Source organism: Symphalangus syndactylus, chromosome Y (assembly GCF_028878055.3).
Source record: "Symphalangus syndactylus isolate Jambi chromosome Y, NHGRI_mSymSyn1-v2.1_pri, whole genome shotgun sequence".
Lineage (NCBI taxonomy): Eukaryota > Metazoa > Chordata > Mammalia > Primates > Hylobatidae > Symphalangus > Symphalangus syndactylus.
The window spans coordinates 11,212,504-11,226,168 of NC_072448.2; the positions used below are offsets into that span (position 1 = coordinate 11,212,504).

The 13,665-nt window shown below is 41.8% G+C and overlaps 1 protein-coding gene across 1 annotated transcript; it reads left to right on the plus strand.

Moving 5' to 3' along the window:
- The first annotated feature begins 10,813 nt into the window (after positions 1–10,813).
- On the plus strand, positions 10,814–11,588 carry LOC129476793 (testis-specific basic protein Y 1-like). Its single transcript, XM_055269671.2, has 2 exons — positions 10,814–11,028; positions 11,217–11,588. The coding sequence occupies exons 1-2, from the start codon at positions 10,927–10,929 to the stop codon at positions 11,487–11,489; spliced, it is 375 nt and encodes a 124-aa protein (XP_055125646.1). The 5' UTR covers positions 10,814–10,926; the 3' UTR covers positions 11,490–11,588.
- The last annotated feature ends 2,077 nt before the right edge of the window (positions 11,589–13,665 follow it).

Genomic DNA, 13,665 nt, shown 5'->3' on the forward strand with positions numbered 1-13,665 from the left:
TGCCAAAATTGTCATTTAAAGATGGTAGTGTCATATATTGAAACATAACTTGAATATTTTCCACATTCAGTTTCAAAAACAACGAAAATAATATATAACTGTCCCATGAACACATTTTCATGTTTTGCAACTCTTGTCCTCTACAGATTCAATCCCATGGCTTAAATATTGACCTCTAAACTAGTCAGCCACTTTATCAGATTCACCGTTACAACTTAGGCAATAACGAGTCTTCAAAATAAATATAAATAAAATAAAATAAAAAAGTTTCCAATGATGTTCTCAGAGCAACAGACTAAGTCTTCTCATTCTGTCTGCACAGGTCTTTTCTCCAAGTTCAGCAGCATTTGTGTTGTAGAACAGGCACAACTGTTTTGAATTGTCACAATCACTCACTTCCATCAAACTTGGCAGAGTGGAGCATATTCATAGAGAAAAAACATAGATATCTGGTTCTGATTAGTGAGTGAAGTTGTAGAATACATCTGCCATCATGTATGCACACACAAGGCATGGGTAAAAGCATTTGGACACTAAGAGGCAATAATTATATCTAGGGCTAACTTCTGTACAATGGAAGTTCTGTATAACCAAGAGCTCTTCCAAAAATGTACCCAGGCACACACGTCAATACACTGTGCAAATTCTTCAGATTTAACCTGGATACAGTAAAACTTGAAGATGACCAACAGAATTGTGTATTCCTTTGTTATTTATATATCTGAACATCTAATATTTCTTGGTCAGTTTCACGTAAAAAGCTACATTAACAATGTGGTTTAAATATTACATAATAATCTGAGAAAAAAAACTGTGGCATATTTTAATAAAACTTTCTATTTACAATGCTGATCTATGTAACACTGAAGTGTTCTGCTCCAAAAATTCAGGATCTTTTATTGCTGAATGGTTAGTCATTACAGGGGAAAATCATGACACCCAGTGACCAAAGACTTTCAATGCTGCATAAATTCTTGTGTCCTCTGTTCTTTATCACACTTATAAATTAATTTATTGATAAACTAAATCATTTATGTATTAAAATATGCATTACTGAAATAGGTAATGTGTTCATGAATGCTTTTATATTTTTACATGTGTGTGTGAAAACTATTTCCGAAATTTGAAAACTGCAGATGCTAATGTGGTTTGCGTGCATATGTGGCATCTGCCTCAACATAACCACATGAATGTATTTCTTAAATACATACACTCATTTACAAAGAATCTCCTATTCTGGCTGGGCGCAATGGCTCATGCTTGTAATCCCAGCACTTTGGGAGACCGAGGCAGGTGGATCACGAGGTCAGGAGATTGAGACCATCCTGGCTAACACGGTGAAACCCTGTCTCTACTAAAAATACAAAAATACTAGCGGGCCATGGTGGCAGGTGCCTGTAGTCCCAGCTACTCGGGAAGCTGGGCAGGAGAATGGTGTGAACCCAGGAGGCAGAGCTTGCAGTGAGCCGAGATTGCGCCACTGCACTCCAGCCTGGGCGACAGAGCAAGATGCTATCTCAGAAAAAAAAAAACAAAAACTAAAATTAAAACAAAGAATCTCCTAGTCTATACTCATGATTACAACACATTCTGTACTAGCCCACCTTTATTCCTTTTGAAAAAGCCCTCAAAGGAAAACAAAATGAATCACTTTACCTGTTGAGCTAATAATGGACATGGACCTTATTTACATGTAGCTACATATTAAGGAAGACATTGCATAAGGAGATCTTTATGACAGGTAAGTTTATTTATACCTGTGCTGCTTCCCTTTCATTGGCCAATTTTACTTATTTCCCTCCTTGATTTAATTACTACTATAAACCTGGGAAGCTATATAGTAATAGTGGTGAAAGATAAGTTCAGATTCCAACCTTGTCACATAATTAATTTGTAACTTTCAGCAAGTTTTTTAAGCTCCTGAAATTCAAGTATCTTTATGTGAAATGAGATTATTCTTTATTTGAAATGTAAACAAATTCCTACCTACTCCCTTTGTTGTGAAGATTCTCTACCCTATGCATATACATTTATATATCCATAAAGTGGCTAGCACAGGGCTTGCAGGTTTTTGTTTGTTTGTTTTGACACAAGGTCTCACTCTGCCATCCAGGCTGGAGTGCAGTGGCATGGTCATAGCTCACTGCAGCTACTACTTCCTGGGCCCAAGAGACATTCCTGCCTTAGCCTGCCAAGAAGCTGGGACCAAAGGTATGTTCATCCACCCGCAGCTTATAATACTTTTTTTGTAGTGAAGGGGTCTCAATAGGTTGTCCAGCCTGGTCTCAAACTCCTAGCTTCCAGCAGTCCTTCAATATGTTGATAACCTACTTATTTGCAATCCAACCAAAAATGCCTCAGACCTAAATACTATTACAACTCTTTAGACATCGGCCCCTTGTGGTTATAAAGTCTCTCCTTCCAAAGCTCAAATCGTCTCTCAGGAGGTTTGATTCTTGAGACTAACATTCATCCCAGGGCCCAAGGATCTCTCAGACCACAGCAAAAATCTTATACTAAACATGGACATTCCATCCACTAAACAACAGCTGTAGTCCTTTCTTTGAATGGTAGGTTTCTGTCACATTTGGATAACCCAGTTAAGACTTATAGCAAAACCTCTTTATGAGGCACTGCAAGGATCAGGGGAGGAACTCTTAAATTGCAGCCTTGAAATGGACAATGTTCTAAAAACCCTCAAATGAGCCCCCGTACTGGCCTTGCCAGATCTTACAAACCATCTTTACTTGTTCATAGCTGAGAGAAGGTATACAGCCCTTGGAGTCCTCACTCAGCCATGGGACCCTCCCAGTGGCCAATTAGTTACTTGTCAAAAATCCTTAACCCAGTGGCATGGGGATGGCTAGCATGCCTCTGAGTGCTAATGTGTGTGGCTCTCCTGGCTGTGGAGGCCTCCGAGCTAACTCTGGGCCAAGGAATAACTGTCTACACCCCACATCAAGTAATGAATGTCCTAAACTCAAAGGCCTTTTACTGGATCTCACAGAGCCATATAAGCAAATTTCCAACACTCTTTCTACAGGAACCAGAATTGAGTATTAGGCTCTGCCAACCCTTAATCCTGGCATGCTGTTACCAAACCCAAATGTGTAGGGACCACTTAAACATTCTTGCTTGGAAACCATAGATCTAACCTGTAATGTTAGACCAGACCTCCAGGATACTCCCCTCATAGATTCAGAGGCCACATGGTACACAGATGGCAGTGGCTTTATGATAGGTAGAACCCAACTGTCAGGGTATGCTACTATTAACCTAACTGAAATCACAGAATTTGGACCTCTGGCAGGAAGTAGCACCTCAGCCCAAAATGCTGAGCTCACTGCTCTTACCTGTGCCTTACAATTAGGGGCAGGCGTGAGACTTAATATTTACACAGACTCAGCCTATGTCTTTCATGCAGTGCATGCCCATGCAGCCATTTGGCAGGAAAGAGGACTTTTAATGGCCTGAAATACTTCAATTAAACATGTTCCTGAAATCATGGCCCTGTTGGAGGCAGGTACACTTCCCCCACAGGTAACTGTCATTCACTGCAAAGCCCATCAGAGAAGCAACGACGAAATCTCTATCAGGAACACCTGCGCTGACAAATAAGTAAAAGTGGCTGCCAGGTCACCCCTTCAGTCTGTCTTCGTTCCTAGCCTAACTTCCCTGTCTCCACACTATACAGAGGGCGAAGCCCAAAAAGCTGTAGAAAGAGATTTCTCCCATACCTCAGAGGGTTGGCTAAAAAGTCCTAATGGCAAACTCTTGCTCCCAGGAGCCTCACAATGGAAGTTTCTAAATAGCGTACACCAATCAACTCATCTAGGGGCTAAGGCCATCCAAGATCTAATAAAGTCGCTGTTCACCAGCACGGTGATAGCCCAAGCTCTACGGGCCATCTCACAGGCACGTCCCACCTGAGGCCAAACAAACCCAGAGAGACCACACAAACCTCCCCAAATCCTTCAACCCACTCTAAGACGAGGAAACCTACCACGAGAAGACTGGCAAATATATTTTACACACATGCATCATGCAATGTGTGTATTTGTTAGTCAGGTGTTTGTTAGTCAGGTATTTGTTAGTCTTTGTAGACACCATCACTGGATGGATAAAGGCCCTTCCCACCAAAACTGAGCGGGCCTCAGAAGTCACCTCAGCCCTTTTAGACCACATTCTTCCTTGTTTTAGACTCCCTCATGCCCTACAGTCAGACAATGGCCCCACTTTCATTTCTTAAAATGAGGGACCCTAGGTCCCTCCCATAACACGTCAGAATTCTGGGAGATACAAGTCAAGTTGACATTTCAGTGGGGACACAGCCAAACCATATCAAGCTACATGAAGTCAAAACCAGGTACTATGGGTGTTCACTTGATTTTTGATTCTCATGAAATTTCATTTTATTTTGTCTCTACGAAAACTACAAAACTTAGCCAGCTATGGCGGTGCACATTTGTAATCCCAGCTACTCAGGAGGCTGGGGCAAGAGAAGCACTTGAACCGAGGAGGTGGATGTTATAGTGAACCGAGATGGTGACACTGCACTCCAGCTTGGGCCTGAACAACAGAGTGAGATGAGAATCTGTCAAAAAAATTTTTTTCTTTTTTTTTCAGAGAATCAGTGAAGCTCTCCAGATCAAATATGATCTGCATGCGTCTTGGCATCCACAATCTTCTGGGAAGGTGGAGACAGCCAATCAAACCAGAAAAAGCACTTCACAAAGTTAATACATGAAACCCAACCATTGTGGTCAACTTTGCTCCCCATTGTACTCTTAAGAGCCTGTGTCACCCCAAAATCTGAAGCCCATCTAGCCCTTTTGAGATTCTCTGTGGAAGATCTTTCTTCCAAACAGACCTTTTGTTAGACCCAAAGAGACATTATCTCATGCAATATGTTATGTCCCTGGGACAAACCATCAAGGCCATCAATCATTATCAAAGTCTTCATAGCCCAACACCTGGCCCCTCTTTTTAAGGAAACACTCACCCTAACCTTATGCCTGAAGACTAGGTATACCTTAAAACTCTCCCACAGGACAAAAGGCCACTGGAGCCAGTTTGGACTGGACCATACCAAGTTCTCCTTATGACCCCGACAGCTGTTCAGCTCAAAAGCCTCTGCAAGTGGATGTACTGCTCCAGGGTCAAGGTGGCATCAGCGCCTGACACAGAATGCACCACCTGCAGCTGCTAACCAGTTGGAAATGTTTGTCTATTGTTCAGGAGGGACTCAAACTCAGGCAATATCCACCTTAATACTTAGAAGAAGCAAAAGTAGAAACCCCTGGTAAACTCATCAGATTTCGTGAGGCCTGTTGACTATCACGAGATTACTACAGGAAAGACCAGCTCCCATGATTCAATTACCTTCCCCTAGGTCCCTCCCATAACACGTCGGAATTCTGGGAGATACAAGTCAAGTTGAGATTTTGGTGGGGACACAGCCAAACCATATCAAGCTACATGAAGTTAAAACCAGGTACTATGGGTGTTCACTTGATTTTTGGTTCTCATGGAGATGTTTTTTTCTGTGTAGATAGTTGTTAAATTGGTGTCCTTGGTGGGGGGTCAGGGGGACAATCAGTGAAGCATTCTATTCTACTGTCTTTCTCCTCCTGTAGATCTGTAGTATATTTTGAAATATACCTTTGTAGCATATTTTGAAGTCAGGTAGTGTGACGCCTCCTTGTGGGTTCTTCTGTGGGCCCAGTTTGTGGAGTCCTAATGCAATTACAATAATAACGTCAAAGATCACTGATCAGAAATCATCATAACAGATATAATCATGATGGAAAAGTTGGAAATATTGTGAGAATTACCAAAATGTGACACAGGGACATGAAGGGGGCACATGCTGTTGGAAAAATGACACTGACATGCTAGAGAGTTGCCAGAAAACTTCAATTTATAAAAAACACACAATATCTATAAACACAAAAAATGTGCATCACGATAAAATGAGGTCAACCTGTACCTGCCAGTACCCAGGTAATAAGTTTACTAGGAATAAGTAATAATAGCTAGAAAAACTAGTTAAATACAGAAATTTTAAAAACTCTGTCTTCTCAGGACACAAAAACATGGAAAGATAGTCCAGGCTCATAGATTGACAGGATTAATATTGTATAAATCACAATACTCACCAAAGCAATTGATTAACAGATTACATGCAAGTCCTATCAAACTACCAAAGACATTCTTCACAGAAACAGGAAAAAACTTATAATATTCATAGGAAACCATTAAATACCTCAAATAGCCAAAGCAATCCCGAGCAAAATGTGAAAAGCTGGAAGCAGCACACTACCTGACTTCAAAATTTACTACAAAGCTATAGTGAACCAAGCAGCGGTACTGGCTTAAAAACAGACACAGAGGTCGGGAGCGGTGGCTCACGCCTGTAATTCCAGCACTTTGGGAGGCCGAGGCGGGCGGATCACGAGGTCAGGAAATCCAGACCATCCTGGCTACCACGGTGAAACCCCGTCTCTACTAAAAAATACAAAAAATTATCCGGGCTAGGTGGCGGGCGCCTGTAGTCCCAGCTACGTGGGAGGCTGAGGCGGGAGAATGGCGTGAACCCCGGGGGGCAGAGCCTACAGTGAGCCGTGAGCCGAGATTGCGCCGCTGCACTCCAGCCTGGGTGAAAGAGCCAGACTCCGTCTCAAAAAAAAAAAAAAAAAAAAAAAAAAAACAGACACAGAGACAAATGGAGCAGAATAGACAACCCAGATGTAAAGCCACATGCTTACAACCAACTGAGCTTCAACAAAGACAAAAAGAACATATGATGCTGAAAAGACTGGCATTTCAATAAATAGTACCAGGAAAGCTGGATAAGTATATGCAGAAGAATGAAACTAGATTTCTATCTTTCACGACACACAGAAAGCAAATCAAAAATGGGTTAAAGACTTGAATCCGGCTGGGAGTGGTGGTTCACGCCTGTAATCCTAGCACTTTGGGAGGCCGAGGTGAGTGGGTCACTTGAGGTCAGGGGTTCGAGACCAGCCTGGCCAGTATGGTAAAACCCTGTCTCTAAGAAAACTACAAAATTTAGCCAACGGTGGTGGTGCACACTTGTAATCCCAGCTACTCGGGAGGCTGGGGCATGAGAACCACTTGAACTGAGGAGGTGGATGTTATAGTGAACGGAGATGGTGACACTGCACTCCAGACTGGGCCTGAACAACAGTGTGAGATGAGACTCTGTCAAAAAAAAAAAAAAAAAAAAAAAAAAAGACTTAAATTTATGACCTGTAACTGAAACCACCAAAAAACATTGGGGAAATGCTCCAGGATCTTGGTGTGGGCAAAGACTTCTTGAGAAAGACCTCAAAAGCACAAGAATCAAAGCAAAAATAAACTATTGGGATTACATCAAGTTAAAAAGCTCCTGTATAGCAAAGGAAATTATCAACCAAGTGAAGAGGCAACCCACAGAATGGCAGAAAATATTTGCAAACTATCCATCTGATACGGGATTCATAACCAGAATACCTAAGGAGCTCAAAAAAGTTAATAACAAACAATCTGACTTAAAAATGGACAAATAATCTGAATAGATATTTCTCAAAAGAAGACACAAAAATGGCCAGCAGGCATATGAAAATATGCTTATTATGAATCATCAGAGAAATACCAATCAAAACCACAATGCACTATCATCTCACCCCAGTTAAAATGGCTTTTATCAAAAGACAGGAATGAACAGATGTGAGCAGGGAGGTGGAGAAAGGGGAACCTATGTACACTGTGGTGGGAATGTAAGTTACTACAGCCCCTATGGAGAACAGTATGGAGTTCCTCAAAATCCTAGAAATAGAACTAGTATATGATCCAAGTATTCCACTGCTGGGGAAAGAGAGAGAGGGAGAGAGAGGGACGGAGAGAGAGAGAGAGAGACAGATGGATAGATAGATAAATTAATTTATCTGTACATCAAAGAGGTATATCTGCATACTCATGTGTATTACAGCACAAGTCACAATAGCCAAAATATGGACTTCGCCTAAGTGCCCATCGATGGATGAATGGATTAGGCAAATGTGGCATATGTACACAAGGGAATATTATCCAGGCATGAAAAGAATGACTGGATATTATGTTAAATGAAATAAGCCAGGCCCGAAAAAACAAATATTGTATGTTTTCACTCACATACGGAACTAAAAAAAGTGGTGCTCATGAAGATAGCGACTATAGTTACCATAGCACCATGGTTACCATAGTGATGATTACCAGAGGCCAGAAGGGGAAGCAGGGGATGAAGGCGAAATAAAAGAATATAAATGTATTCATTACCACTGAACTGCACAGCTACAAGTGTAAAGAGGATACATTGTATATGTATATTTTACCTCAATAAAATACATATTTTAAAAATAAAATCACGTTCTTCTCACCACTTACTGCTGAGTTATTGTTGGAATAATGAATTACTACTACAGATAAGTCATGTACCTAAGTAAGTAGTAAAATAGAGACATCAAGAATGTAGGACATAGGGAATCTAGTCAGGTCAGATACAGTTTTGTTGGTGTTGAGTTAATATGTAAGTTCTACTTAACTGGGCCTTCCCATGAAACACATTACGTAGAAACAGCTAGCAACCATTGAAATACCAAGTGAACCTGATCCTGAAAATCACGTTCTTTGCAAGTCTCAATTATTGATTTTAGTTGGGATAAGAACTTAGAAGGATAGGTGCTGAGTGTTACCCAGGAAAATAAAGGTACAAAGGAAAACAGGAGATAATTTGAGTATCTATGTGATGCCTGGAAAAAGCAAAAGTCTTCCTAATCATTCTACTATTTTTTGTTGGAATAATAAATTACCACAGACATCTGGTGGTAAACAGGTAATCAGCAACCTAAAGACAGCTAGAATTAGCCAGACCAGGTAATTGATCCCAGGAAGCTGAAGATAACTGGCCTATGCCAGGGAGTTCAATAAACATTTTCTTCAATGCAAAATTCCAACCTCATGTTAGAAATATTACCTAATACAGTAGCTTTCTACTTTATCCAAGTGAGTAATTAACTAGAGATAACTACATGAAGTCAGTACCCGGAATAAACAAATACTTCTCAGTACTAGTTGAATAAACAACTAGCAATTACTAGGAAACTGGTTGAACATAGAAAGTTTGGTAACCATTCTAGTCAATTCTGTGTTCTTACATGTTTTAGCATTGTTGACTAGATACTATGGATATGGTAACTAGAGTTACCTGAGTAAGAGTTAAATACAGAATCCTCCATAAAACTGGAATAACTGGTTGAAGACAGAAGTATAACATTGCACTCTCCTCAATATTTCTCATGTCTTGTTGGAATAATAAGTTGGTTCTGTCAATGGGTAGTAGTACCTAGGTTATCACAAAGTAAGAAATAAGAAGAGATGACTAGAATAAATATTTGATACCGGAATGGTGAAAAAAAAACCATTTTTTTCAAATAGAAACTCTAATTTCCTCTGTAATTAATGAGTTACAATTAGTTAGTACTGGAGATACCTGTATGAGAAGTGGACTTCATTTTGGTGGTGGGGTACATACTCGACAGATGAACTGCTGCGTCATATGGTAGATCTATTTTGATTTTCCAAGGAACAATTATACTATTTCTTATAACGGCTGTGCCAATTACACGTCTGTCAACAGCGTGTAACAGTGAGGTGATAGTTCATTGTGGTTTTCATTTGTATTCTCTGATTATTAACCATGTTGAGCACATTTTCATATACCTGTTGGCCAGTTGTGTGTTTTCTTTCTAGAAAGGCCTATTCAAGTCCTTTGCCTATTTGTTAACCAGACTATTTATTTATTTGCTATTGAGCTGTGAGAGTTCTTTATATATTTTGGATATTAACTCATTATTAGATATGTGGTTCGCAAACAGCTTCTCCCAAACTATAGCCTACCTTTTCATTGGGTTGATTGTTGGCTGTGCAGAAACTTTTAGTTTCCAGCCTGCTCACTTGCCCTATGTATTTCAGCTGCCTAGACCCCCACATTGTGTGAAGGTGTGAGCCAATTGTTTAGAATAAACTGTATCATATATATAATATTATTCATAAATATTACATGATAGTAAATATATATTTATGACATATAATATTACACACACACACACACACACACACACACGCAAGTATCCTGTTTGTTTAGTTTCTCCTTCTCTGAGGAACCCAGCCTGATATAGATACCCAGCTGAGCGAGTGTGTTTGCTGATCTTGACCTCTGGAACCCAGCACTTTAAACCATGAGAATGAAAAATCGTGAGGCACTATGTGGATGCTGGGAGAAGTATGTGAGACGGAAAAGTTGTTTCATGCCATCCAAGAAGTGAATGATCCTCAAAGTGTAGCAGAGCAATTTGTAGGAGAGAGGGATGATTGACATCTTCATATAGCCCTCCATCCATCCCAGTTAGCATGCAGGGATCTTAGGTAGGTCATACAGAAACTGGGTAATGATGGTAGGTGTGGAGGAACAGAATGTACCACTGAATGGGGGTTCGGGGGAAACATGTGGCGGAAATATGCTCCCTTGCCACGTGATCTGCCAAAATTCAACACGGTGAGTTTAGGAGGGATGACATGTCAGTTTCAGAACGATCTTTAGGGGTGCTAACCCAAATCTCCCTTTCTCCAACCAGATCACCCTGCCTTCCTCATCAGGTGTCACCCGCCCTCTCCCACCGACTTCCTCCGCCATGTCCTGATGGTGCTTTGTGACGTGTAAGGCCTTCCTTCACGCCCAGGGCTACCATTGGCTGGGTAGTGGAGGGTTGACCAATCACAGCTCAGGGACGTGGTCTCCTCACTGTCCCGGGATCACGGGAGGGCAATATATACGGAGACCAGGCAGACTGCCGTTGACCGTTGGGAGACGTTGAGCTGCGGAAGATGAGTCCAAAGCCGAGAGCCTCGGGACCTCCGGCCGAGGCCAAAGAGACACGAAAGAGGAAGTCCTCCTCTCAGCCGAGCCCCAGTAGCCCGAATAAGAAGGTTAGTGACCCTCAAAGCTCCTCGTCTTCCCCTCGCCTCCTTCCTCACAAGAATCCTCTCCTGTCCTCACCTGGCACAACCCCTCAACGCGGCCCGCACCGCTTCTGAGGACACGTCCCTCTTCTCAGCCTCCTCCACCCTCGTCCCTAAACCAGAGCCTTTCTGTGATCTCCCTGTTGTCCTTCCAGACTACCAAGGTGGCAGAGAATGGAAAAGCAGCCCGTGGAGGGAGAGACGGGAAGAAAGGGGCTGCGACAAAGATGGCGGCTGTGACGGCACCCGAGGCGGGAGCGGGCCAGGCACCCGGCCCCAGTGACCAGCCCAGCCAGGAGCTCCCTCACCATGAGCTGCCACCTGAGGAGCCAGCGAGCGAGGGGACACAGCACGACCCACTGAGTCAGGAGACCCAGCTGGAAGAACCACTGAGTGAGGGGCGCCCACCTACTCCCCTATCTCCCTGAGCAGCGACTAAGTTCAGGCCCAGCCGCCAGACCTCAGAGATCTCACCAGCAGGGTCCTTCCCATGGTGATGACAATAAAATGAATGTGTTGCAAACTGATCTGAGTCACTACATGTTCTCTGATGGTGGGAAGGGAGGGAGGGAGGAAGAGGTGCTGTGTGGGGAGGGAGGGAGGAAGAGCTTGTGTGGAGGGAGGGAGGGAGGAAGAGGTGCTGAGTGGGGAGGGAGGGAGGAAGGAAGAGGTGGTGTGTGGGGAGGGAGGGAGGAAGTGGTGGTGTGTGGGGAGGAAGGGAGGGAGGAAGAGTTGGTATTTGGGTAGGGAGGGAGGGAGGAAGAGGTGGTGTGTGGGGAGGGAGGGAGGAAGATGAGGTGTGTGGGGAGGGAGAGAGGGAGGAAGAGGTGGAGTGTGGAGGGGGAGGGAGGAAGACGTGGTACGTGGGAGGGAGGAAGAGGTGGTGTGTGAAGAGGGAGGGAGGGAGGAAGAGGTGGTCTGTGGGTAGAGAGGGACGGAGGAAGAGTTGGTGTGTGGGGAGGGATGGAGGATGAGGTGTGTGGAGAGGGAGGGAGGAAGATGAGGTGTGGAGGGGTGGAGGAAGAGGTGGTGTGTGGGGAGGGAGGGAGGAAGAGGTGGTTTGTGGCGAGGGAGGAAGCAGGTAAGAGGTGGTGTGTGGGGAGGGAGAAAGGAAAGAAGGAAGGAAGAGGTGTTGTGTGGGGAGGGAGGGAAGCGGGGTCCTGCACGCTTGAGGGCAGAGGGACAGGTCACAGTTTGCCAAACAGGAGCGTAAGGATTGCGTCATGGCTGCGCACTGGAGACAAATTTCCCCTTCACAGGATGACTCTGCTTCATTTAGCGTTTGTTTCTTCGTGCAATCCTGCTAGCACATACACCAAGTACCAAGATCTGGATTCTAGCTCCTTAGGTTTCATTGTTAAAATACTTTTTCCTTAATAGAAACTGATGGAAGAATCGTTTCCATCTCTTTCGTTTCAGCATCACCTCCCTACAGTCTAATATAACTAAGAAGAAAAATTCAAAGTAGAGCAATATCTATCTACTTGAAAAAAGCCTTTTTGCAACTGAGGAGACAAAAAGTACATTTCATATTTTCATATATTAGAAATACAGAGGTCTTTTCTATATATAGTAGAATTGACTATACAAATATATAGAAGCATATGTAAATAAAACGTAATATACAACTACATTTACTATATACAAACATAGATTATATATATATATAAAATATATAAATACAAATTTAGAAATATGGATTATATATTTATATATAATGTAAATACAAATATATATACACATATAGATCATATATATACATATATATATACCTTTTAGAAATACACAGATCTTTTCTATGTATACTAGAACCTACTATATATGCATATATTAATATATGTATTTTCAAGTTATTTGTAGATTATATAAATATTTATATATATTTTATGTATAAATACATATATAAAACAGTGATTTATATTTGTATAGTATATATAATCATTTATTTTAGAGGGTAAGATGTCAATATTGTTCCAGCATGGTTCTCAGGCAAAAGGAGAAAGGAAATTATCATTTTAAGAAGAAAAGAGTACAAAGTTATCACGATTTAAATTCAGTTGTTAATAATTACACGGGCAGAATAACTCATGCCCTTTAATCTTATAATGAATAGCACATTAAACTTTTATGTGATTCTGAAAATATGAATTTCTATATAATAAGGGTTTGAGATGTAAAGCACTAATTTTATAGGCAGTTTTCACTTATTACATAGATTGTTCTTATAGCTTTAAAGGTGTTAAAATTAATGGTGGCTTTCAAGAGATGGTAGCATCATTCGAGAAACAATAAATGAGTTCTGTTTCATCCTTTCCTTGGTGCAGTCATGGCTTCACTGCATTAGCTTAGGAAGGGATTTCAGAGCTTTGCAAGTTGAACTTGTAGCTGCCTCCTATGGAATCTGTGGAAACCTAGGATGCTATACCACAGAAACAGGGCGTTGCATCGTGTCCTGAACACCATCAATTTTGTCGTATATTTCTTTTGTATTTCCTACATAGAATTACCATATAAGAATGAGCATGCTAGGTATAACTCAAAGCCAGTTTATTTGCAAGGCTCTATGGACCCTGAACGATAAATACTTGTATGTTATGGATAAGA